This window comes from Cavia porcellus, unplaced genomic scaffold (assembly GCF_034190915.1).
Source record: "Cavia porcellus strain 051 isolate PalLab524CR breed Dunkin Hartley unplaced genomic scaffold, mCavPor4.1 scaffold_31, whole genome shotgun sequence".
NCBI lineage: Eukaryota > Metazoa > Chordata > Mammalia > Rodentia > Caviidae > Cavia > Cavia porcellus.
The window spans coordinates 28,994,714-29,019,697 of NW_026947514.1; the positions used below are offsets into that span (position 1 = coordinate 28,994,714).

The window sequence follows — 24,984 nt, forward strand, 5'->3', positions numbered from 1 at the left end:
TCAAAGAGATTACCAGGAAATTAAAAACACCATTGAAAGCTGGTAAAATCACCTGAAAGAAACAAGAGATAGATTAACGAAACTTGAAGATAGGTTTGCAATGTCTGATTATGAAAGGAAAGATCTAAAAATAACAAGGAAACAGGCAGTACCAATACAAAGGCTAGAAGACAACAAGAGGATCTATAACTGAAGAATAAAAAATGTGAGTGAAGCAGCAGGGGTAAGCACAAAGGAAATACAAAGGCTATTCATAGAAATAATTAAGGAAAATTTCCCAAGCATAGGAAAAGGAAATGATATTCAGATGTATGAGGCATACAGAACTTCAGCCATCTACAACCAAAACAGAGCTACACCCAGACACATAATAATCAAGATCCTACCAGGCATGTTGGTGCACTCCTATAATCCCAGCACTTGGGAGGCTGAGGCAGGTGGATCACTGCAGGTTTGAGACCAACTTACACAGAGTGAGCCCAAGGCCAGCCTGAATGGCACAGTGAGACCCTATCTCAAAAAGACAAAAACAAAAAGGGTTGGGGATTTAGCTCAACCGCATATGCGCCTGCCTTGCAAGTGTGTGGTTGTGAATTTGATACCCAGTAACTGTAAAAAGAAAAAGACAGAAAAAAAAATCAAGATCCTAGAAATTCATCACAAGAACAGAATATTAAAAGCCATCAGAGAAAAGAAACAGATCACCTATAAAGGAAAACCGATCAAAATCACGACAGACTTCTTGACTCAAACAAATTAAAAATAGCTTGGAACAATGTATTCCAAGCCCTGAAAGAAAGTAACCTCCAACCCAGATTGATGTACCCTGAAAAACTGTCTTTCAAAATTAATGGAGAAACAAGATGCTTCCATGATAAAGAGGAACTGGGGGAGTTTGTGAACACCAATCCAACCCTACAAAAAATACTGAAGGACATTCTAGAGAGAGAGAAAAAAAAAATCAGGGTTTCAGGAACAGTGGCAGAGAAGCCTCAATGATCAGGGCAGACAGTGGAATGAAGGAGAAAAGCAGACAACCAATGGCAGAAAAATAGCAGAGCAGAAATGAGGCAGAGAAGGTTGGCTATAATCTCTAACATACATGGCCTTGATACACTAACAAAAAGAAACACAGGCAGGAGATAGGATCCATTGAGATGCTCTGTATAAGAAATATAATTAAATGAAAGAGAGTTTACGGACCGAAAGTCAAATATGAGAAAACAATGCTCTATGTGACAGGGAACCAAGAGAAATAGGAGAGCTCATCCAGCCCCTGCAGATAGATTGGAAAGACATGATACTTTTGTGCAGTGGAAAACTATGCAGCTATAATGAAGGAAAACCTTGAGGCTTTTGTAGGTAAAGGAATACAACTTAAGATCAAGCCCAGGGGTAAAAAGGTTCAGAATCACTTAGGTAAATAGTGGGTTGCACCCCTAAACTAAAAACTAAAGAAGTTAGGGGGACCCAAAATTTACAATGCACCCTATGAAAGTGAAAGGGGAAGAACTGCCTAAAAAAAGAAGGCAGAGGGGGGTGGGGATTTAGCTCAGTGGCATAAGCACCTGCCTTGCAAGCAGGCGGCCATGACTTTGACCCCTGGTACCAATAAGAAAAAAAAAAAAAGAAGGCAGAGGACATTGCTAATAGTGTATCATGATTTAAAATCCACATTATTCTATTGCTCTGTTTAGTTTGGTTATATTCTGTTCCAGTCTGTCTAGCAGGATATACTATGGTAACCATCCTTATTTTCCTATTAACTTTAATATGAATCCCTTACTATGACTGATGTTATTTGAATCTGGTTTGTTAGATCGCTATTTTGTATTGACTGATTTTATTCGAATCTGTTATGATTGATAGTATCAAGTCTAAGAGTATAGGCAAATACTCTGAAGATGACAAGATTCACTAGGATACCCACTCTGGTTTGACTATTACCTGCTTTTGAAGTCTTACAATGTCTCCAATGTTTTGTTTTAATCAATATTGTTATGTACTGCTATGTTCAATTATACTATGCCTGATGATATAGACAATTCTTTTTTTTTTTTTTATCAGTATCGGGGATTGAACTCATGACTGCACGCTTACAAGGCAGGTGCTTGCACCACTGAGCTAAATCTCCAGCCCTGATGTAGACAATTCTATTGAAGATAACAAGAGACATCATAGTAACCATTGTAGATCACCTTCTATTGTGATTTTATGTGACTTTTTTGATGTGTGTTTTTTTTAGGAATTTGTTTTGTTTTCCCCTCCAATACAGAAAAGATAGATATACATGTAGAGACCCATGCATGCATAGAACTTCTAAACAGTTATGAGAACTGATTATATAATGCATGATGAAATGAAAAACTACTTTGAAGAAAAAAAAGGTATGCAGTGCTGATTCTATAGTGTTATGATATGAAATTCAGCAATATTATTACTCTTTGTTCAGAGTGATTTTAGTCTGTTTTGTTTTAATTTCAACATATGTGAAGGTATGGACAGCTATTTTGAAAAGAATGAGAGACATTATGATAGCCACTGTTGATGTCCTTGTTGTCTGGTCTTGAAGACCTAAAATGCCTTCATCATCCTGTTGGGTTAAGGTTTTTTGTTTGTTTGTTTGTTTGTTTGAGAGACAGGGTCTCTCTATGCAGTTCAGGCTGGCCTTGAGCTCACTTTGTAGCCCAAACTGGTCTTGAACTCAGAATGACCCTTCTGCTTCAGCCTCCCAAGTGCTGGGATTACAGGCATGAGCCACCATGTCTGGTTTTGGATCAGTTTTATACTATTCTGTTTTGTATGGATTCACTGTGTGTGAAGATATGGACAACTATTAGGAAGAAAACAAGAGACAATATGATAGATAGTGAAGATCTCTGGTTGTCTTGCTTTGAAATCTGTGTCTCTCATATTGTTTTCTTATGTTCTGTTTTGTTATGTTTAATTTTACCGTCTTTAAAATAAAATTTTAAAAAATCAAAAAACAAAATATTCCTAAGACAACCATGACTGATAAAATCTACTCCTCAGGCAGGTATTATTCCCTGCAATTTGAAAAGCAATGAAAGGTACAAGTACATGTGAATCACTATGAATCTTTTGGCAAATTTAAATATATTCATGTCTCTGCTGATACCTACTCTGATTACTTGTGTGCCTCATTCTTGACAGATAATTTCTTCTTTCACGATTGTTTCAGGATTTGGCAACTATAAAACCCTAGACCTAGGCAAATTCCCTTTAACCTGCATTAGCCCAGAGGGTCAGAAGGTTACCTTACAGCCTTTTGTTCTTGATCTATGGTCATTCTCTGGGGCAAAGATCTAATATGTTAAATTCACTATTATTCCAGCCCTCGGGAGGTGGAGACAGGAAGATGACTGTGAGTTCAAAGTCAGCCTGGCTAATTAGTGAGTTCAAGGCCAGTCTGAACCACATAATGAAATCTTGCCTCAAAAAAGATGAAAAAAATTCAATTATTAAAACAAAAAGGGGGGACTATGACAGAGACCTTACCCACAGGAACAATTATATAAGCACTTTTTACTTTAAATTTTTAATATTGTGACTCAGATTGTTTCACAGCTGTAGAAAAATAGCTTATTTCCACAAAGCACAAACCTTATCTGGCCCACGAGGACTGCGTTACGGGTTGTATCTGGATGTCACCTGAAAGCCTCATACAGTCATGGTGGGGGCTTTTTGAAGGCAGTTGAATCTAGAGTTTGTGATTAGTTCATTGTCTAGTGCTGGGATTGTGGGTACGAGTGCTTTAGTCTGCATATAATATAAGGGCAGAAAAGAGGTTTATTCTCCCCTTTTGCTCTTGCTGCATTTTCTGTCTTCTACCATCAGGAGCAGCTGCCCATCTGCCCCTCTGCCATGCCACCCTGCGTAAGGGCCAGCTAACTATGGACTGAAACTCTTACAAACTGTGAGCTAAATAAACCTCTCCTCCCTTAATTTTGGGTGTTGGGTATTTTCTCCCAGCAATGAGAAAAGTAACTAAGACATCTGGGCCCTATAGAATTGCTCACCAGGGCAGGGGTATGCATTTGTTTTATCACCCACAGGCCCTGATGATGGCTCTACAACCTCCACCGAGAAAGATAACAAGAGGAGGAAAACGAATCTGTTACCCTCTACAGCACAGTCTGCAGAATCTAGCTGAAGAGAGATTAAACAACTCACTGCATAGGCGGAAGAGCTGCTATAAAAAACCAGCAACCTCCTACCCAGAAAATCTCTCCTTGGCTGTGGAAGCACAAGCTGTCTGTAAGTCTAAGACCATAAAGATAAAAGGCCTCTTTGTCTTCTCTTTTTTATGGACATCAGGAATTGAATTTAGGATCTTGCACTTGTCAGACAGGTACTGTATCACTGAGCTATACCCCTGGTGCCTGTTTTTTTCCCTTTTCTTTTGGTACCAGGAATCAAATTCACAACCTCATGCTTGCCAGGCAGGCGCTTGGGCTGCTGACCTAAATCTTCAGCCTTTTTTGTCGTTTTTAAAAGATATGTTTTCTTGTTTTTTTTTTTTTTTTTGGTACTGGGGATTGAACAGATGACCTTGTACTTGCCAAGCAGGCACTTGTGCCACTGAGCTAAACCTCTGGACCCTCTTCTGTCTTTTTGAGACAAGGTTTCACTATGCAGTTTGGGCTGGCCCTGAATTCACTTTGTGGTGCAGGCTGGCCTCGAACTTGCAGTGATCCTCTTGCCTCAACCTCTTTTTTTTTTTTGTCTTTTTCATTTTTACCAGTACCAGGGGTCGAACTCATGCCCGCACACTTGCAAGGCAGGCGCTTATGCCGCTGAGCTAAATCCCTAGCCCCCTCAACCTCTTTTTTTAAAAATCCGTTTTATTTTTAAAATAAAATAAAAATGGATGAAAAAGATGTGGTATTTTATACAATGGAATATTACTCAGCTATAAAAAGGATAATCTAGAGACTTATAGATAAATGGAGGTAACTTCAGACTATCCTAATAAGTGAAATAAATCACTCATATTTGTAAATATCATATTGTCTCTCTACTATAAAAATAATAAACAGAAAGTAATAAGATCTAAAAATGTATACTAGATATTGTAATAATGAAAGGGAAAGAAAGTGCTCTAAAAGATATAACTATATGTATGTTTAAGTAAGATAGATAACCATGGGGCTGGGGATTTAGTTCAGCGGCATGAGTACCTGCCTTGCAAGCAGGTGGTCGTGAGTACGATCCCTGGTACCAATAAAAAAAAAAAGAGATAGATAAGCATACTACTAAGTTTTTGTTAGTTTATCAAACAGAATAGTTTGTACTGTTATTGTTTGTCTGTTCACTTTATATGCTTTGATTTTGTAACTTGAACTAGAACTACTTCTAAGATAACAATATGTAATTTATCAAGTCATGATTTCTTATTTTTTTTGAAATTCCATAATATTTCTACCCTTTCTTCTGTTTTGCTTTTTTCTTTAAATAAAAATAAAATAAAATAAAAAAAACAGGGGCTGGGGATTTAGCTCAGCAGCATAAGCGCCTGCCTTGCAAGCACGCAGTTGTGAGTTCAAGCCCTGGTACCAAAATAAATAAATAAATAAATAAAATAAAATAAAATTTCAAAATATATCAATCAGAGAGCAACAATGGTACATACATTTTGCATTGTCATCCCCCAAATCATTCACCTAGAGCACAAGGCGTCTGCATTTAATTGTCTGAATAGTACCAGCACAAATCATCCTCTTCAGTGAACTCAGAGAAACCAGCCTCTTGAGTGCTACAATTATAGAACTACATCCCCATGTCTGGCTAAACAGGTTCTTTTTTGATTCTGCTTTTATTTAACAGTACACCAAAAATAAGTGATATAGTATATTGGGCTTGTATACTTACACCTCCTGTTTTTGATATAGTTGCCTGGAGGCACCCTGCACCTCCTCTCTTCCAGTGATAAACTTTCTATTGCAGAGCCTGCCTGCCCCCTCCTGGCCCTTTAAGGGATTGTAATAGGAATTATGACCACTTTGGATCCTTTCTCTTCTTTTCTTTTTGTCACTTTAGATAATATTGGCTGGCATTTACTACCTCCTGGGTGGTATTTTTTTTTTTTTTTTGTACCAGGGATCGAATCACGATCCTGTGCTTGCCAGGCAGGCGCTTATACCAGTGAGCTAAATCCCTGGCCTTCTTTTTAAGTCTCAGTGGTATATGAATCATAGCATTCTTTAATTTTTCAATATTGTGATTCATGGCTTCACAGCTGTGGAAAAACAAATTCCCACAAATCACAGACCTTCTCTGGGCCACAGAGGTTGAGCTCTGTGCAGTTGCTCTCCGGGGCAGGGGTATGCATCTGTTTTATCACCCACAGGCCCTCTCTGGGTTCCGGCAAAGTCTGTTCATCCATCTCGTGTGGCATGAAGTGAAAAGCACCCCCATCCCTGACAGCCATCACTCTGACTCATTCCATCCTAACCACCCAGAACATGAAGGTGATTTTCTTTTCTTTTCTTTTCTTTTTTTTTTATCAGTACCGGGGATCGAACTCATGACCGCCTGCTTGCAAGGCAGGTGCTTGTGCCGCTGAGCTAAATCCCCAGCCCAATGAAGGCAATTTTTCAATATGTCATTTCCAAACTTTTAACTCAAATCAATATTGATAAGGAAACTTTGCAGAGTGGACATCCAGGAAGCGATGGTAGGATGGGTCAGTGTACATCAACAAGCGCCTTAGACATGTAATCGGCTATGTTGTGATGCTGGTTACCATTCTGTGTGCATCACTCCTATTCCATTTTGTCACTTCTTAATCATGAGACAAATATTTCACAGTGGTTTTCTTTCTCTTTTCTCTTCTTTTATTTTTATTTTATTTTATAGACAGGGTCTCGCTGTGACGTTTAGGCAGGCCTTAAACTCACTATGTATCCCAGGCTGACTATCCTCTTGCCTCAGCCTCCCAAGTGTTGGGATTACAGGCATGTGCTACCACACTCAATTATAGTTATAGTCTTGTCTTTAGTCTTATTCTTAATGGATCAGAGAATGGTCCACCCTTGGTAAAGTAGTGCTATATTTGTATGTGAAATACTCCTAAAGGATGGTGCCTTTTACAGTATAATCTCAAATTTCCATCATCCCTTAGGGAAGCAGGTAAACCTGACCATTGTGACTCTGATTTCAAAGTTTTGCCTTCTGCAGATGCTCTTCCAGCCACAGTTTTGATGTGTTCTCATCTTCTTCCCTGACATTTTTGAGGGCCTGGCTCTGTCTGATTGCCTATTAATTTCTATCTAATAAAGCTGTCTGTAATAATAGTACTTCTTTATTTTTTTTACAGTGTAAAAATTTGTAGTGGTGAACCAGTTCTTGGATTATTTTCTCCATGACTTGGATTTTTTTTTTTGTATCAGGGATTGAACTCACATCTTTTATTTGCCAGGCAAGCACTTGCACCACTGAGCTAAATCCCTGGCCCAGTTTTTTTGTTTTTTGTTTTTGAGACAGACTCTTGTTACATGGTTTGAACTGGCTTGAACTCACTATGGAGCCCAGTCTGGCCTTAAAATTGTGGACTTAGTCACAGGTCTCACTGTGTAATTCAGGCAGGCCTTGAAGTTACTATATAGTCCAGGAAGGACTCAAACTCATGGTGATTCTCTTGACTCAGCCTCCTGAGTACTGGGATTATAGACATCTATCACCATGCTTGACCTCACATCCTTTTTAAAATGTATTTATGCCAAGCATGGTGGTACATACTTGTAATGCCAGCACTCAGAAGGCTGAGGCAGGAGGATCGCCAGGAATTTGAGGACAGCTGGATGACATAAGTGAGTTCAAGGACAGCTTGCACTGTGTAGTGAGACTCTGTCTCAAAAAATGTATTTATTATTTATATTAGTATATGTTTGTAGTATATCCTGATTATGTTCCTTGTGGGCAGTTCGTACATGTATATAATACATCTTACTTCATTTTTCGTATCTTTTCCCTTCCTTGTAGTTATCCATTAAAGATACTCTTACAGGGGGCTGGGGATTTAGCTCAGCAAGCAGGTGGTCATGAGTTTGATCCCTGTTACCGATAAAAAAAAGAAAGAAAAAAAGATACTGTTACAGTCACATTCTGGCTGCTGTTAGAAAATTTTTGAGACATGATAATTCATAAAGAACATGTATTTCTCACTGTTGTAAAGACTAGAAGTTCAAGGTCACAAAGCTGACAGGTATGGTATCTCAGAGGGCTGACTCTGCGTTCAAGATGGAACCTTGTTCCTAACTACTTATAAAGCAGAAGACATCAGACAAAAAGATGCCTAGTTAGGTCTTTTCAGACCTTTAGTCTGGTAGCAAATCCTATCTTTGGAGCTTTACAGTTTAATCACATCCTTAAAAAGCTCCAGTAGTTAATACTCTTTCATTGGGGATTAATTAACATTTCTATCAAAACTTTGGGGGCAATACAATTACTTAAGGCATAGTAGATATTTTCTGGCACTTTCCTTTTCCTTTATATCAAACCAAATTGTCCTCTGATATCATTTTACTTCTTCTTAAATAGTGTTCTCTATTACTTCTTATACTGCCGGTCTGCTTTGATAAGTCTCCATTATTTTTTTGTTGAATATTCTTTATTTTGCCTTCACTTATCTATGTGATAATTCAGTAGTTAAGACTATCAAAACTAAAAAGCTTTTAATTTTTTTACTGATTCTTATTCATATTTGGCTTAACTTAATTTGGGATGATACCTAGGAGCTTGACTTAGGATGTGTTCCTATAGGGATGGCTTACATTTATACTCTTGGAAAGTGTACCACCAGTGTACAGTCACTTGGTTCAAACCACAGACCCTCACAAGAGGAAAACGATGTTTCCAAATGCTTGGAAGAAATCCTTGTTATTACTGTTATTATAGTCCACCTGCAGTCACATACACGAAGAAAGGTATTGGGAACCCGGCCAAGAGTCCCAAATGTCTGTCTTAAGAAAGAGGAAAGAAAAATAAAAAATAAGTATAGTATTCCATCAATGGCAGGGAAGTCAATGTCTCTGGATCAGACCCCTTCACTCCCCAAACAGCCACTATTTATTAGGTGTATATAGTGATAGATGGCGCTAGTAAAGGATTACAATTCTTCAGAAGACTCAGACTCAAGAGAATGTAGATAATTTTATGCTTAGAAGTATCTTGACCAGGAGTACAATCCTGAGGTGACTCACAGAGGTGTAGACCATTTCATGCTTAGAAGAGTCAATGGGAAATCTCAGATGGGTGGTACCAATATTCCCAACCCTTCCTTTTATCCTGTAGGGAAATATGCAAAATTGTGAATTTGTGGTCCCCAAAAGAAAGGTTTCTTTTTTCCTTCCTTTGCTGTCAGGCAGACTTTTAGTCCACTGTTTGACTCAGCATGTAGGGGCTCTAGGCGTTTTCAAAGGATCTCTTTTATTGTGCAAGCATTGAGCTACATTCCCAACCCCAGTTTCGCTCTCTCTCTTTTTTTTGAGACCAGGTTGCACTATACAGTTCAGGCTGGCCTTGAACTCCCAGTGATCCTCCTCTCTCATCCCCCTAAGTACAGTAATGATTAGGTGTGCGCCACCACACCTGGCTCCATTCTTTCATACAGTTATTCATAATCAGGACTCCAGGATGCCCAGGGTTCCCCATCTAAGTTATCACTCTAGAGTTAATTTTTTTTTTTTTTGTACCGGGGATTAAACTTACAACCTTGAGCTTGCCAGGCAGGTGCTTTTGCCGCTGAGTTAAATCCCCGGTTGCTTTTCGTTTTGTTTTCTAATATTAGATATAATTTTCCATCATTTCAGTAAATGTACTTAGCTATATATTTGTAGTTTATCCAATATGTGAATATTCTTAGACATAGGTTTATTAGAATATGAAGTTAAAAAAATATGAAGTCAGTTATACTGTACTTTTAAAAATGGGGGCCCCATTCTGAATTGCAAACTGCTCACTTTTAATTTTTTTGTCAATACCTTGGATTCAGTATTCTGGGCTTGAAAGAAGGCAATGCTCACTTTTAATTTTTTTGTCAATACCTTGGATTCAGTATTCTGGGCTTGAAAGAAGGCAAGGGACATTAGGCAGGAAGATCTTAGTAAACATCAGCGGTCAAAGTTCTCTGAATGTCTTGTGCCTCAGTGGGCAAAGTCCTTGGTCAGTCCATTGATTGGACAAATGTTCCATCAACACACAAGCATCAGACATTTCTTTAATGATGGGGAAGAGACTAGATGTTGGGCATACTCTTCAGTTCAAAGGTTCACTCTGCTTGCTGTTTCTGGACATCAGTTTTCAAACTCCTGGTCAAAGAATCTGATTGTCATAGCTAGGGATCAGGCTAGTTATGCTATTGTAATAAAATGTGATTGGTCAGGGATATACCTCATGGGTTGGTATAGCAGTTTCCAGAAAGAATATAATTATTCATGAGACTTTAAAAATATTGTATTAGTGCTTATTAACTTTAGGAAATACTGGGTTTCAATGCATCATATATATGTGTGTGTGTGTGTATATATATATTTGGTATCAGGAATTGAACTTAGCACCCAACATGTATCAGGCAGGTGCTGTACCCCAGCTATATCGCTGGCCCGTGTGTATATATTTTTTTGTTTTGTTTTCTTTTTCTTTCAATATATATTTTGATTATAACCATTACTTCCAAAACTCTCCCTTACATCCTCTTTCCTTTATTCCTTTCCTTTTGTCCAATAATACTTTCATGTTCTCTTTTTTTAGATTCCACATATTGTTTCTCTGAGTTGGAAAATGCATTAAAGGTACTACTCTGTCTATATTAGAGCTTCAAGACAGTTCATAAACAATTAGATCCAAACTGGGCAAGGTGGTTCACTCCTGTAATCCCAGTATTGGGGAGGACTTTTGTGAGTTTGAGACCAACCTGGGCTACAAAGTGAGCTTAAGGGCAGCCTGAACTGCATAGTGAGACCCTTTCTCAAAAAGACTAAATAAATAAAAATTAGATCCAATCAGGCTTTAGTAGTACAAATGAAGGGGCAATATTTGAATTTGTTTACATACCTATGTTAGATATAATTTTGGTTGTTATTTATTTATTTATTTTTTTGGTACTGGGGATCAAACTCATGACCTTGTGCTTGCCAGGCAGGCACTTAAGCCACTGAGCTAAATACCCAGCCCCCTAGATTGTTATTTTTTGTTTATTCTGTATTTTGTTTATTCTTTCAACTCATAGTGTGAGTTACATGTAGCTTTTTTCTCCCCAGTACAGGGCTCAAAAGAAGACAAGGGACATCAAGTGGGAAGATTTTAGTGTTCGGTGTGAATGTTTGGGTGTCTTGAGATGTCTAGGTGTCTGGAGATTCCATGCTCCATCTTACCTGTCTTATGACATTCTGCATCTGCCAAGGGCCCTGGTGCTGAGCTGTGAGAACAGTGCCTTTGCTGGCAGACAGGTTGAGTATTGGAAGAATCACATCCAAATTGAGTCTTACATGTTACATTTATGAGCCATTTTTGTGTAAGGTTCAAATTAGGTTTCTTTTATTTTTGCTTATTATATGACCCATAGCTCCAGTACCAATTTTACTCAAGGATAGAGGATTTATTGAGGCCTACGGTGAGTTTTGTATGAAATCATCTTTCACACTATTCATTATGCAAGCCAGTCCTTTTTTTTTTTTTTTTTTTTTTTTGGCACTGGGAATTGAACTCAGGACCGGGTGCTTACCAGGCAGGTGCTCATGCTACTGAGGTGTATCTCTGGCATCTGTGCTTTTTTTTCTTTTGTACCAGCGATCGAACTCATGACCTCGCACTTGCCATTCAGGCATTTCCGCTACTGAGCTAAATCCCCAGCCCCTACTGATAGAATTTTTGGTGCGGCTAAAAAGATAAGAAATATGAAATAAAAGTGGCCTTTAAGAATGCGGAGAGCGGGGCTGGGGATTTAGCTCAGCGGCGTAAGCGCCTGCCTTGCAAGCAGGCAGTCATGAGTTCGATTCCTGGTACCGGTAAAAAGGAAAAAGACAAAAAAAAAAAAAAAAAAAAAAGAATGTGGAAAGCCCTTGCAAGCACGTGTGGTCCCCGGTACCGATTAAAAAAAAATCTTCAAAAAATGTGGAGACTCCATGACCTCTGGGGTCTGGCATTCTTTCTGCCCCACCCGTGGTGTGGGGGCATACAGTAGCTTAGGTTTGGGGTGGGGCCTAAGGGGCACAGGTAGCTCACTGGGATTCATTTTGCACCACAGGTAGGGCTTAGGGGCGGGGAAGATGACCTCAAGACCTAGAGCCTCTTGGTTCCGCCTCCCAGCTTCCCACCACTGCAGCTTCCCACCCAGGGCACAAAATCCTTTCAATGACCTTGCCCTTGCCAGGCAGGTGCTTACACCACTGAGCTAAATAAATCCCCGGCCCAAAATTTTCAATTTTTAAAATTTGTATTTTAATTTTTTTGAGACAGGGTCTTACTGGGCAGTGTGGGTAACCTTGAAATTCACTATGTAGTCCAGGCCATGCCCCCAATTACCCACTTCCTCCAACCAGGCTTACTTGCCAACATAACCTTTAACTAGGAAGTCTATCGTGGACTGATGCACATCATGCCCACAAAGTCCAGTTATGTTTTGGGGAAAACCCACCTATGAGCATATGAGGCTTTGGGGAGACATTTAGATAACATTCTGCCCCCCAAAAGATTGATGTGCACCTCTTTATGCAAAAATGCATTTAGTTTATCTTTAAAAGTTGCCAAAGTCCTAACAGTTTCAGCACTGCTGAAAAGTCTAACTCCAAAGTCTCCTCTGAGTTTTAAGGGAAACTTTTAGCTATGAGCCCCTGTAAAAATAAAAAGAAAGTTAAACAGTTCCAACATATAAAGATAAAGGGTAAACATTCCATTCTAAAAGTAAGGAAGAAAGGGAAAGAAAGCAATGGTCAGGCACAGTGGCGCCTGCCTGTAATTTCAGCACTCAGGAGGATCACTGTGAGCTCCAGGTCAGTGTGTGCTACAAAGTGAGTTCAAGACCAGCCTTAACTGCATTCTGAGACCCTGTTTCAAAAAGACAAAGAAAGAAAGAAAGAAAGAAAGAAAGAAAGAAAGAAAGAAAGAAAGAAAGCAAGCAAGCAACAAAGAAAGAAACCAAGAAAGAAAATGGTATTATAGACAACTAAATTAGAAATATTATAGGCAATTAGGGCTAGGCCCTGAAGAAACATTGCAGAAGATGAGAATACAACACAACTGGGTGGAGGTAAGTTCCATGAAGGCCAGACCTCAAAACAAAAGATAGAATGACTATACCCACATACTTATCCCATACTTCCCCAGGGCTGAATAGCAATAATTGATTGATATTCTAAATAGGCATCAACCATCTTTGGATCAAATCCTCCCCACCCTACTCCTTCCAGGAAAAATCCTTACACTTGCTGCATGACTTGCTTCCAAATGTGACTTGCTTCCCCCATTGGAAGCAAGTCACCTAAACCGTTCTACTTGCAATCTTACTGGTTGACCAGTTTCATCCCACCTATACAACTTCATGATTTGCCTCCGTTACGCTGAGAAATAGGCTTCTGGTTAACCTACTTTCTGGGACCCTGTCTATTTCTCTTAGAAACTTTCTTTCCCTCAATATGTATTTCCTGCTCTTAACCTCTATTGTTCCTAGAATTCATTCTATGATTTTGAGGGACACAAACTTGGATATATTGGACACCTCGGAGGCTGGGAGTTGTAATATTCCCCTTATATTATTTGGATTATTTAGAAGTCCTACATCATCCCTATGCCAATGGGACCTGAGTAAAACCCAAATCTAGCAGGACAAACGAATCCTGGAGCAAGTTATGGTGAGACGAGAACTCCAGTGGGCTTGGGTAGCCCTGGCCTATGTCACTCACTATAGCTGGCTCTCAGGGCGTCTCTCTTGGGGGTTGGGGCTTGCTCACGCCTTGCTGCTCTCTTCAGATGGTCCACATTCCTGGCTTTTCCACTACATCTTGGGCTTCACAGTCACAGTTTTTTTTTTTATGGGTACATTTTAGATACACGTAGTGATAACAGTCATCATAAGAAGTCGACACCTGTACATAGTGTATCTTGCTTCTTTTTCCCCCACTCAGTTTTAAGCACTGTTCTCTCCAGGAGCACACTGCCTGGCCCCCTGGGCCTTCTTCTGCTGCATAGTGCCCTAGGCTCTAAGTTTACCAGAGCTTCCTTTCTGGCCAAACTCAAAACTTCTGAATTATTCAGCTGGGATGTTTGCTCTTGATTCTCAGTGTAGAGCTGGCTAAAAGCCCCCAACAGTACTGCCGCCACAGCAGCAACATGTACATTTTCTCTGTTAGATGAATTATTCCACCATCCTTAATCTTAAATCTCCCACAGCTATCAGGAAAATGGAGACAAATTTACTGCTAGAGCAAAACACACATGAGCAGGAGTGCAACTGCCAGTAGAATCATTGTTACCAACTGAAACTTCCTGACTGGGTCTTTTACTTCTATATTTTTATCAGTATGATACAGAGGAAGAAACTCCCAACCTACTAGATGTCTAGTGTTCTCTAAAATTGAAGAATGAATTTTAGGAACAATGGAGGTTAAGAACAGAATATACTTATTGAGAGAAAGAAAGTTTCTGAGAGAGAGACAGAAGGGGACCTGATTGGGTTGCCAAAGATCCTGCCTTTTCCAGGGATTTTTATAGAGCAAAACCCACAAGGTTAGGCCGGTCCAAGTCAGGGAAGATGAGAACTCAAAAGGCAAGTAGGCACAAGGTGGTACAGAACTATGGTCAACCAATAAGATTATGAGTGTATTGCTCAGGTAAAATAAATTGGGATCAAATGGGGAGGGGAGTAACAAAGGGACAAGAATACAGAGTAGGGTCTTTGCTAGTAAGGGTTTGGGTTAATGGCTCCTTCTGGTTTCTTAAAGGTGATTGATATTTACTCAGACTATCAATCCTTGATGTTTATACTTAGGATGTGGCTGCACTGGTTTTGCCTTTTGTCTTGAGATCTGGCCCACCCCAGTGGTGTTTGTCTCCTCCAAGGTTTTACAAGATATTTGGTCTTTTGCATTGGTTCCTTCCAGGGATAGTCTAACTGCCTATAATATTTCTGTCTAACTCAGCTGCCTATAACAAGTACTCTAGTCTTTTTGTAACCAGCACTATGAAATGGAACTTAAAAAAAATTTTTTATTGGTACTTTTTTTTTTTATAGTCTTCCTCTGTAGTCCAGGCTGGCCTTGACTTCACCTCCTGAGTGCTAGGATTACAGGCATTTACCACCATGCTCAGCTTCCCCAATAGTTTTAAGTAAACGCCTTTTTTCTAGTGGTGGGGCAAAACCATGAATTGACTTTGTACTTGCCAGGCAGGTGCTTATGCTGCTGAGCTATATCCCCAGTCTTTTTTCTTTCTTACTTTTTTTTTTTTTAACCAAAGTGTATGGTTCCTTTGATTTGGTCAACAGCAAGCAAAGGAATGTAAGCACACGAATCTAAGTGACTGGTAGCATTGTGAGCTCTGAACAGAATCTCCAATCAAGCTATGCTTGCAGCATTCTAGGGCTGCTTCTCTAGCCAGAATCTTCAAATTTTATCAAACTCCTCCCTCCAAGGAATTCCAAAGACTTCTTAACCACCTAAAATCAGGCAGCCATCTGAATGACCCCCCTGTTTTAAGACACCTGTAAATCTAGGAAGAAAAGTTTTATTTTGGTTCACAGTTTGTAGAGATTTCAGTTTATAGATGGCTGGCTCCAAGGGCATGGCAGGGGAGAAATAGTTCATAGCATTACAGTGTGAAGAAGGCTGGAGGGCATTTTATTTTTATTTTTTTGAAATGGGGTCCGGCCATGTAGTTCAGGCTGAACCCAGTCTTGAACTCACTATAAAGCCCTGACTGATCTTGAAATTGGGGTGATCCTCCTGGCTCAGCTTCTTGAGTGCTGGGATTACAAGTGTGTGTCACCACATTGGGTCTGGAGGGCATTTTTACATCTAAATCATAACAATCCTCATTTTATAAGTAATAACATGAAGCAATCTAAGATTCCACAAAATTATAGTGGTTGAGGATGGGGATGTAGATGAGTTGTAGAGCATTTGCCTAATGTGAATCTTTCTTTTTTTTTTTTTTGGTACCAGGGATTGAACTCATGAACTCATGACCTCACACTTGCCCAGCAGGCGCTTATGGACCCAATTTGTGTAATGTGTATGAAGTCCTGGGTTCAATATGAAGCTCTGGGTTCAATCCCAGTGATACCAAAAGAAACAACAAAACAAAAGAAATGAAAGAAAGAAAGAAAAAAGGAAAGAAAGGTAGGTTACAGTGGCAGTCCTGGGAATAAAATCTAGGAAAATATTATGGCATCTAGTTAGTCTCATCTTAAGGACCTGTTATCTTTTTTTTTTTTTCCTGTCTTTTTCTTTTTTATTGGTACCAGGGATCGAACTCATGATTGCCTGCTTGCAAGGCAGGTGCTTATGCCACTGAACTAAATCCCCAGCCCCTAAGGACCTGTTTTCTTAATTTGTCATATTTTCTTCTCTACATACCTTGTTTCCAATAAACATTTTTGAGTTTTATAGTGCTACACATAGCTTAGTTCTTAAACATACTGCTTTGTGATCAGGCATAGGAAAAAAATTCTCAGCCATGCTGTGCACTGTTGGCTATCTACTCAGTTTTTTTTTTTTTTTTTTTGAGACAGGGTCTCACTGTGTAGTTCTGGCTGGCTTTGAACTCACTATATAGCCCAGGTTGACCTTGAACTCATGGTGCTCCTTCTGCCTTAGTCTCTCTGCTTAGTTTTGAAGGCACAATTATTAACAGTATAATCTTTATATACAGCTTAGTCACTATTGTGTAGATTTGGCTTGTATTAGTGATCTAATTTAATACCCTGAATTGTAAGGTAAAAAGTTTTCTACTTCAAGTCAGGAGACAAGATTTTATCTCAGTTTTGTTGATAATTTGCTGTGGACTTTGGCAAGTCACTTAGCCTGTTTTTTTCTCCTAAGTTAACGATTATCAAAGTATTATTATAGGACATTAAAATTGGCAAAGACTTGAGAAATTACATAGTACAATTCCTTCATTCTATAGTGCGATGAAATGGCTTACCCTAGTCATCTGTACAGTAAGGAATTTTCTCTAGGACAAGCACCCAGTCTCAGGTACCAATGCTGTTTTCATTACATTACTGTTCCAAGAAATGGGGAAAAAAAAAGTGAAGGCATTAAATAATGTAAGGCCGTTTTTTAAAAAGTCAGATTAAAAATGTATAGTGGGGGCTGGGGATTTAGCTCAGCGGCATAAGCGCCTGCCTTGCAAGCAGGCAGTTGTGAGTTCGATCCCCCGTACCGATAAAAAGGAAAAAGACAAAAAAAAAAAAGGAAAAAAAAATGTATAGTAGATATTGGCAAATGGGAAGAAGTATTCAAATGAGAAAGGTACAGGGAGGCACAAAGGAGAAGGAAAGAAGGACAAGGAAAAAAGAGAATAGAAGGAAAGAAATGGAAACAAAGCTTTTGTAAATAGGGAAAGAAGGGCTGGAGGGGAGAGGAATGGGGGAAAAAAAAGAAGCAAGATATATCATGTACAGGTACAAATTCCCTATGATGAAAGTGCTCATTATGTATCCCTAAAATATAACAATAAACTTCATTAATTAAGAAAAGTTTCTGTAAATAAACAGGGGGGAGAGAGGTGAAGGAAACAGGAGAATAGCAAAAGATATGTAAGGTAGATCATGTATAAGTACAAATTCTCTATAATGAATGTTATCATTATGTATATAAAATGCACCAAAAAGGGGGGGGGGTGGCTAGGGAAAGGCCAGGTTAACCATTAGCAGGCATTGCAGCTTGAAAGTTTATTTTAAAATAATTTCAAAGGTAACCCTAATTTAAAAGACATTTAACAATTAGAAGTTCTGAAGTTAAGTAGATCAGAGAAAATAACAGGTAAGGATTAAAAATTTACGGTGAGTTTGCAGAATACCCTTGAAGGGAAAACAAATTTCCCACAAAAGTCCTTACCGTGTATCTCTTAATTCTTTGTGGTTTGCGCTTATGGGTTTATGAAAATGTAGTAAAATGAGAGTGACTTGAAACTATTGCCTCGCCATTTCCCACTTACACTAAACGTTATTACATCAGTTGTCTAATTTAGCGCCATTCCCTACCTGAAGTAACGCGTTTTAACCTGCGGAAACCACAGTCAACGCAAAGACTCCGTGTCCCAAAATGCTCAGGGGTCTGTCTCCACCGCCTGCTCGCAGGAGCTGTGCTTTCATCTGGGAGTTGTAGTCATACGGAGTTTGCACTTCCGGGATGTGGGGCAGAGGATGAACCAAGTGAACTACAACTCCCAGTAGGCTGTGCGGACCCTCCGCCACGCCGGGGTCATGCTCCTCCTCCAGCCGCTCCTCCCTCTCTCTGCTGCACAGCTCACGCCTTCCTGTTAGTCGGAGCTGGGAGAAGTTCACTCCGATCAGCTGATCCCAACTGACAACAGGAAAGGAGGAAGCCTAGGAGGCGATGAAGGAGGACGTGGAGATGGAGATGAGGATGGATTCATCGGTGCCCTGAGGGTCAGCTCTTGCTCCCACAGGGGTCTCGCGAAACCCCAATGCCGCCTTGAGACGGCCGCGCTGCTCCGTGGTGGGAATCCGGGGCCGCGGCAGTAGGGCGGGGAGGGCATGGCCCAGCACTGGGCGAGCGATAGTCCTGGGGCTCCGGCTGTACCCGGGAAGAAGGGGGGCCGGGTGCGGCGCGGGTGGGGGTGGGGTGATATAAACAATGGATTCGGCTGCGGGCTGTGCTGGCCTAGGGGGGATTTGAGGGGGACCTTCTTTGTTCTTCGCTGTACTCCTACCCCTCGGGTTGTGGTGGTGTTGTCTGAGAGGAAGGCAGGGTGAGGAAACCCTGCTTTGTAGCGGGGCGTCGAGGTAGGGGTTCCAGTGGGCAGATTATGTGCTTGGCCTAAAGGGATTGAGGTGTTCTTTTGAAGATTGATTTTATATTTTTCACAATTGTGACAAGTTTTGATTTTTGTTTCCATTTTGGGTGCTGGTTTGGGCACGTCTTTGGTTAGGTTGTAAATAAGGCACCCTAGTCATTTCCTTGTCTTCCTTGTTTATCTGAAAATAAGATGGATAGATTGGTTACAGTAAACGGGGAGTGAATATCTGAAGAGGACTTTCCACTTTGTCGGGCATTGGGATGGGGATCAAGCCAAGGGTGAATCAGGAATGTGATTGTACAAATGACCAGAGCCCCTTTTCTCCCCAACTGTCTTTTTTTCTCTTTGTTTTTGAAGTTATTTTTATCTTAAATTTTGAGTGACAAAGATTAAAATTATTTGTTTGATTTGCTGCAGGCCTGTTTTTATGGTGAACCATAGTGCAGGAATTCTGTCTCCTGTTGCTCACTTTTCTGTTTTGCCTTTAAAGAAGCAGCAAAAGGAAGTGCAGTAATTGTTTATTGTTTTTGAACTTCAAAATGGGACTTGTTTCCAAATGTAGAGGCCTTATTAAGTATCTCTCTAGAATTCAGTTACATGGATAACTGGTTCTGTCTGTGTCTTTGATGGGTTTAAGGTTTATAATATTATTTTCTTTAGGTTTTCACAGGCATCTTTGTTTTGTTTCCCAGTTGTGAGATTCAGGTGTGAGTGCAGACAGTTATTTCAGGGGTTGTTTGCTTAGTGATTTGGGTTCTGAATTTAATAACTGAGCGAACAGCACTTTATTCTGAGGAATAGAGCAGTAAACCTTGGATTTAAAAGTGGTGTTTGTTAAAAGAAGTCAGATTTTGATAAGAAATAGGTAGTATTGTAAGACAGGGTGTTTTTGATCGAACTCACGACCACCTGCTTGCAAGGCAGGTGCTTATGCCGCTGAGCTAAATCCCCAGCCCTGGGACAGGGTAAGTTTTACAAACAGCAATGAAAGCTGGGTGTGGTGGTGCATGCCTGTAATCCCAGCACTCCTTGAGGCTGAGACAGAATGCTTGAGGCCAGCCTGGGCTACATAGTGAGTTCAAGGCATCTTGAACTACATAGTGAGACCCTGTCTCAAAACAAAAACAAAAAAGAACAATAGAAGCAAAAAATGAGAATTATCCCAGTAGTTTTGACCAACTATTTAATCAGTTTCTTTGTTATTTTTGTTTTTAAAATTTTATTAAAATGTTTTTAAATGAAATTTTAATAAAATTTATAAAAACACATCTGGGGGGCTGGGGATTTAGCTCAGCGGCATAAACACCTGCCTTGCAAGCAGGCGGTCATGAGTTCGATCCCTGGTACTGATAAAAAAAGTTAAAAAGTTAATAAAAATACATATTTGGGAATAATTTTCTCAGCTTGAATTGTTTTCCTTTTCCACTCCCAAAGGAAACATAAAATTACCAACACCCACATACGTTGACACTCAGAACTATAATGACATTCTCAAAACTCAACTGCATTAGGTTTAGCTTATTTATTTAGTTGTTTACTTTTTTTGTTTTTTTGAGACAGGATCTCATTCTGTAGCCCACATTGGCCTGCTTGTCTCTCAAGAGTCCTGGAATTACAGGGTTGTGCCACTATGCCTGGCGTGATATGGTTTAAACAACGGAAAAATGAAATGTTTTTGTTTTAAGGTGCACTTCTGTTTTCTAGGTGAGTGAAATCCTTTTCCTTCCTCTATTCTAGGTGTCCCCTGAATTACTGACTTCAGGTTGAATTATTCTGAAAAACTCCTGACCACTTTATGTCATTACCAGAATATTGTGGCTGAGGCCCTACAAGTGCGCCCACCTCTGTAACACATCACACCTTTCTCAGATAGCCATCAAAGACCCTTTTGAATTCATTTTGCCTATCTTTGCTTGCACTTTACTGGAGATGAAACTGTCAAACCAAATCAACATTGCTTCTGATACAAGAGTTTGAGAAGCAGAAAATTAAAAATCTAAATATTTGTGAATGTGTAAAGAGTTGTAGTAGGACAGTTTTTCTCTTTTAAGGTGTTCAGATTCCTGTGGAAGTTTTGTGTTGTCTTTCGACTCAAAGCCATCGCCTTCATCTTTTGGGAAAGCTCAGTGACTTTTACATGGTGAGTGTGTTTCCTTACCAGTCTTGAGTTATGAGTGCCCAGACATCGGTAACAGAGAAGGGCCTGAATCCAGGGCTGATGTGCCAGGAAAGTTATTCCTGCAGTGGGACGGACGAGGCTGTGTTTGAGTGTGATGAGTGCTGCAGTTTGCAGTGTTTCCGCTGTGAGGAGGAGCTTCATCGGCAGGAACGCCTGCGAAACCACGAGCGCATAAGACTCAAAGCTGGCCATGTCCCTTACTGTGACATCTGCAAGAGTCCCAATGGGCATTCTCCAGGAGTTAGGCAAAGGGCATTTGTGAGGTGCCAGAGCTGCAAAAACAACCTGTGTTTGGAGTGTCAGAAGAGAACTCATTCTGGGGGCAGCAAGAGGAGACACCCCGTTACTGTATACAATGTCAGTACGATCCAGGACTCCCTGGAGGCAGAAGGGATGGATGAAGAGACCAAGAGGAAGAAAATGACGGAGAAAGTTGTGAGTTTCCTCCTGGTAGATGAAAATGAAGAGATTCAGGTAAGCACTTGGGCCTGGTGGGAGTCAGCTGTGGAAGGTAGATCTCCAAAAGATAGGCCAGGGGTTGTTCATATTTTAATCATTAAAAGGTCAAGTCCTCAGAAGACTTCACTTGCCTGGAGTCAGATGTAGTTACTTATCAGCTGCATGTCCCTGGATTGAGTTACTTTTCTCTCTGAGCCTGTTTTCTCTATAAAAATGGAAACAGAATTTGGGTGTGGTGGCAGGGCCTAGAAACCCAGCACAGAGGGAGGCTGAGACAGGAGGCAACCTCCTTGTCTGCAAATAAAAAGTGAGTTCTGGGGATGTGGCTCAGTGGTAGAGTGCCCTGGGTTCCATCCCTGGTGCTGCAAAGGCCAAATGAGACATTCTTCATATAGCCTATTGTGTATTAAATGCTCAGTATGTGGCAGCTGTTGTTAGTGTTATTAGGAAGAGCTGTTTTAAAACAGTTTTCTGAAAGAGACCATGTGGCATGTTGTGAGTAAATGTCAATGATAAGGGACGGTGCATATCCAGGGAAAGAAATACAGTGGGTCCATGGGAATGTTAGGTACATAGACATAAACCTGTTACCTTAATTTAGAGGGGCAGGTCTTTAGAAAGTGTTTTTAGGACTAAGGCTATAGCTCAGTGATAAAGAGTGCTAGCTAGCCCAGTATGCCTAGAGCCCTGGGTTCAATCCTTAGCACTAACCAAAAGAAAAACAAGATATTTCTCCCCCCACCCCGCTCCCCGTACTGGGGATCAAACTCACAACCTAGAGCTTGCCAGGCAGAGGCTTATGTTGCAGAGCTAAGTCCTGGCCCCCAAACAAGGTTTCTACAAGGTCAGTTTGCTTCTCTTTTTTTGTCTTTTTGAGACAGGGTTGTGATGTGGAGATCGGGCTGGCCTTGGGCTCACTTTGTAGCCCAGGCTGGTCTTGAATTTATAATGATCCCCCTGCCTGCCTCAGCCTCCCAGGTGCTGGGGTTATAGGAATGCACCACCACACCTGCCTTAAGGTCAGGTTTCTTACCAGATAGCATGTTCTTGTTTTTATTTAGGGATTTCTTCGTCCGTTATCTGTTGTAGTGACAAAATACCTGAGCTCAGATAATTTATAAGGAATAAAGTTCATTTAGCTTGAAGTACTAGGGACTAGAAGGTCCAAGAGCCAGTGACACCAGCATTTGGGGAGAGCTCCTTGCTACAACACAGCAAAGGGCATCATGGAGGGAGGGAGGGCAAAAATGCTTTTATCTTAGTTCTGTCTTCTTCCCACTTTTCTTTTACTGGGGATTGAACCAGGGCCTTGCACATGCTAAGCAGGTACTCACTGAGCTATACGTGCAGTTCTTTTTATACTTAAAACAATTTTTTTGTTTTGAGACAGTCTTGCTTAGGTTGCCCAGGCTGGCCTGCCCTTGAACTTGTGATTTTTTTTTTTTTTTTTTTCCTTAGCGTCTTTGTAGTTCAGGCTGGTCTTGAACTCATTTTGTGGCCTACATTGGCCTTGAGCTTGCAGAGATCTCTTTTCTTCAGCCTCCCAAGTGCTGGAGTTACAGGCGTGTGCCACCATGCCTGGCTGAACTTGTGATTCTTGTGCCTCAGCTTCTGAGGCAGGTGGGGTTAATAGGTGTGCACGGCAGGTCTCTCTTACAAAGCCACCAATCCATTGAGGGGGCCCTACCTTGATGATTATCTAATCTCAGTTGCTTTCCAAAGGCTCTACTTCACCATCAATTTACAAATTTTGCAATTTAAAATTAAAAAGAAAATCCAGGAAACATTTAAACCATAATAACTTCTGATTGGTAAAAAGCCTATGAGGGCCTCTAAGGATGACTAGAGGCTATCTGGTCTAATTCTGAGTTGGGGAAAGGGTAGCCTATGATAAGAGCAAGCTGGGAGCTGGTAGTATGTGATGGGAAAGTGACTGGGAAAGGGGTAGTATAATGTTTGTGCTTCCAAATGAAGTTAGTGTAATACCTGTCCTTTGAAGTAGGCTTTCAAGAGAAAGCTGCTTGGTTCACATGCTAATTCACTACTCTGCATTGCCTAGTATTACCATGCGCAAGTTGTTTAATCTCTTTGATTCAGGTTCACTTTGTAGGATTGTTTAGAGAGTGGCTAGAGTTTAGGAGTGAGTTGGACTTAATCAGTAGGCCCTGGTCACAGTGTCCAGGCCTGCTTTGTCAGCAGTGTCTGTGGGGTGTGTGTGCTTCATTGACTGTACTTTTGGTGGTGATGATTTCTTTAGTCTCCAGGTGGGAAGAGTTACCTATGTAGGTTATTTGAGAAATTTCCTAATCGCCCACTCAACATTTTTCATCTCCTTTTTTCTCTTCTGATAAGATGATGGAAATTAATTACATCACAATTCCTGTGTATTTATGTTGTCAGATAAAGACTTTGCTAACTCAGACTTTATTGTTTTGAGAGGAAATGATGAGTTATGGAAGAGTGATCCAGACCCCATTCTGCCTCTCTTGTCTGCAGGAATGTGTTTATGGGTTATGTTGTAACTGACATTGTAGACTAAAGATTTTATAAATGGAGCATTTGAATTTGCGTGATTATTGTTAGTTTTGATATCAGTTCTCCTTCGTGTCTGTCTTTGGACTTCGTGTCAGTCTTATTTCTCTTACTTACCTAAAGTGAGAGGAAGATTTAGAGTGAGCCAGTAATCCTCATGAATATTGTATCAGTACCTTTAAAAAAGAATGTTTTTGAGGGGCTGGGGATTTAGCTCAGCAGCATAAGCACCTGCTTTGCAAGCGCCCTGTCGGTTGTGAGTTCTATCCCTGGTATCAAAAAAAAAAAAAAAATGTTTTTGGGCCGGGCATATAGCTCAGTGGTATTGTGTCTACCTGGAAAGCACAAAGTCGTAAGATCAATTCCTGGTACCACCTCCCACCAAAAAAAGTTGTTGAGAGGGAAGAATACATTTTTTGCCCTCTTCTTGCGCTCACCAGCTCTAGGGATCAAACCTAAGGAGTTCTGACTCTTTTTTTTTTTTGGTACTGTGGATGGAACTCATAAATGTGCCTTTGCCAGGTCGGCACTTATGCCACTGAGCTAAATCCCCGGCCCTTGACTACTTTTTTTTTTTGGTCTTTGAGACAGCCTCTCATTAATGCCATTCAGGCTGATCTTGAGTTCACTTTGTAGCCCAGGCTGGTCTCAAATTTGCAGTGATCCCCCTGCCTCAGCCTTCCTGCCTCAGCCTTCAGAGTGCTGGATTACAGGCATGTGCCACCATGCTGGATTTGAGCCCTTTTTTATCTTCATTATGAGACAGAATCTTGCAGAGTTGCTCATACTGGCCTTAAATTTATGAGCCTCCT

At 40.4% G+C, this 24,984-nt stretch overlaps 1 protein-coding gene and 1 long non-coding RNA gene across 4 annotated transcripts in view; one reads left to right on the forward strand and one right to left on the reverse strand.

The window, feature by feature from the left end:
* Positions 1 to 18,354, reverse strand: part of LOC134474237 (uncharacterized) — a 40,692-nt gene extending 22,338 nt beyond the window's left edge. The window contains exon 1 of the long non-coding RNA XR_010044959.1: positions 18,224 to 18,354. This is a non-coding gene — a long non-coding RNA (uncharacterized LOC134474237). The remainder of the gene's footprint in view (positions 1 to 18,223) is intronic.
* Positions 18,355 to 18,452: 98 nt separating this feature from the next.
* Zfyve1 (zinc finger FYVE-type containing 1) overlaps positions 18,453 to 24,984 on the forward strand; it is a 56,113-nt gene continuing 49,581 nt past the window's right edge. For 2 of the 3 annotated variants that reach the window (XM_003472396.5, XM_013155205.3), the window contains exons 1-2: positions 18,453 to 18,631; positions 20,740 to 21,655. In XM_003472396.5, coding sequence (XP_003472444.1) covers positions 21,173 to 21,655 — 483 coding nt within the window. In that variant the 5' untranslated portion in view covers positions 18,453 to 18,631; positions 20,740 to 21,172. Of the gene's footprint in view, positions 18,702 to 20,739; positions 21,656 to 24,984 lie in introns of all 3 variants that reach the window. The other variant, XM_013155204.3, reaches the window with a different exon arrangement.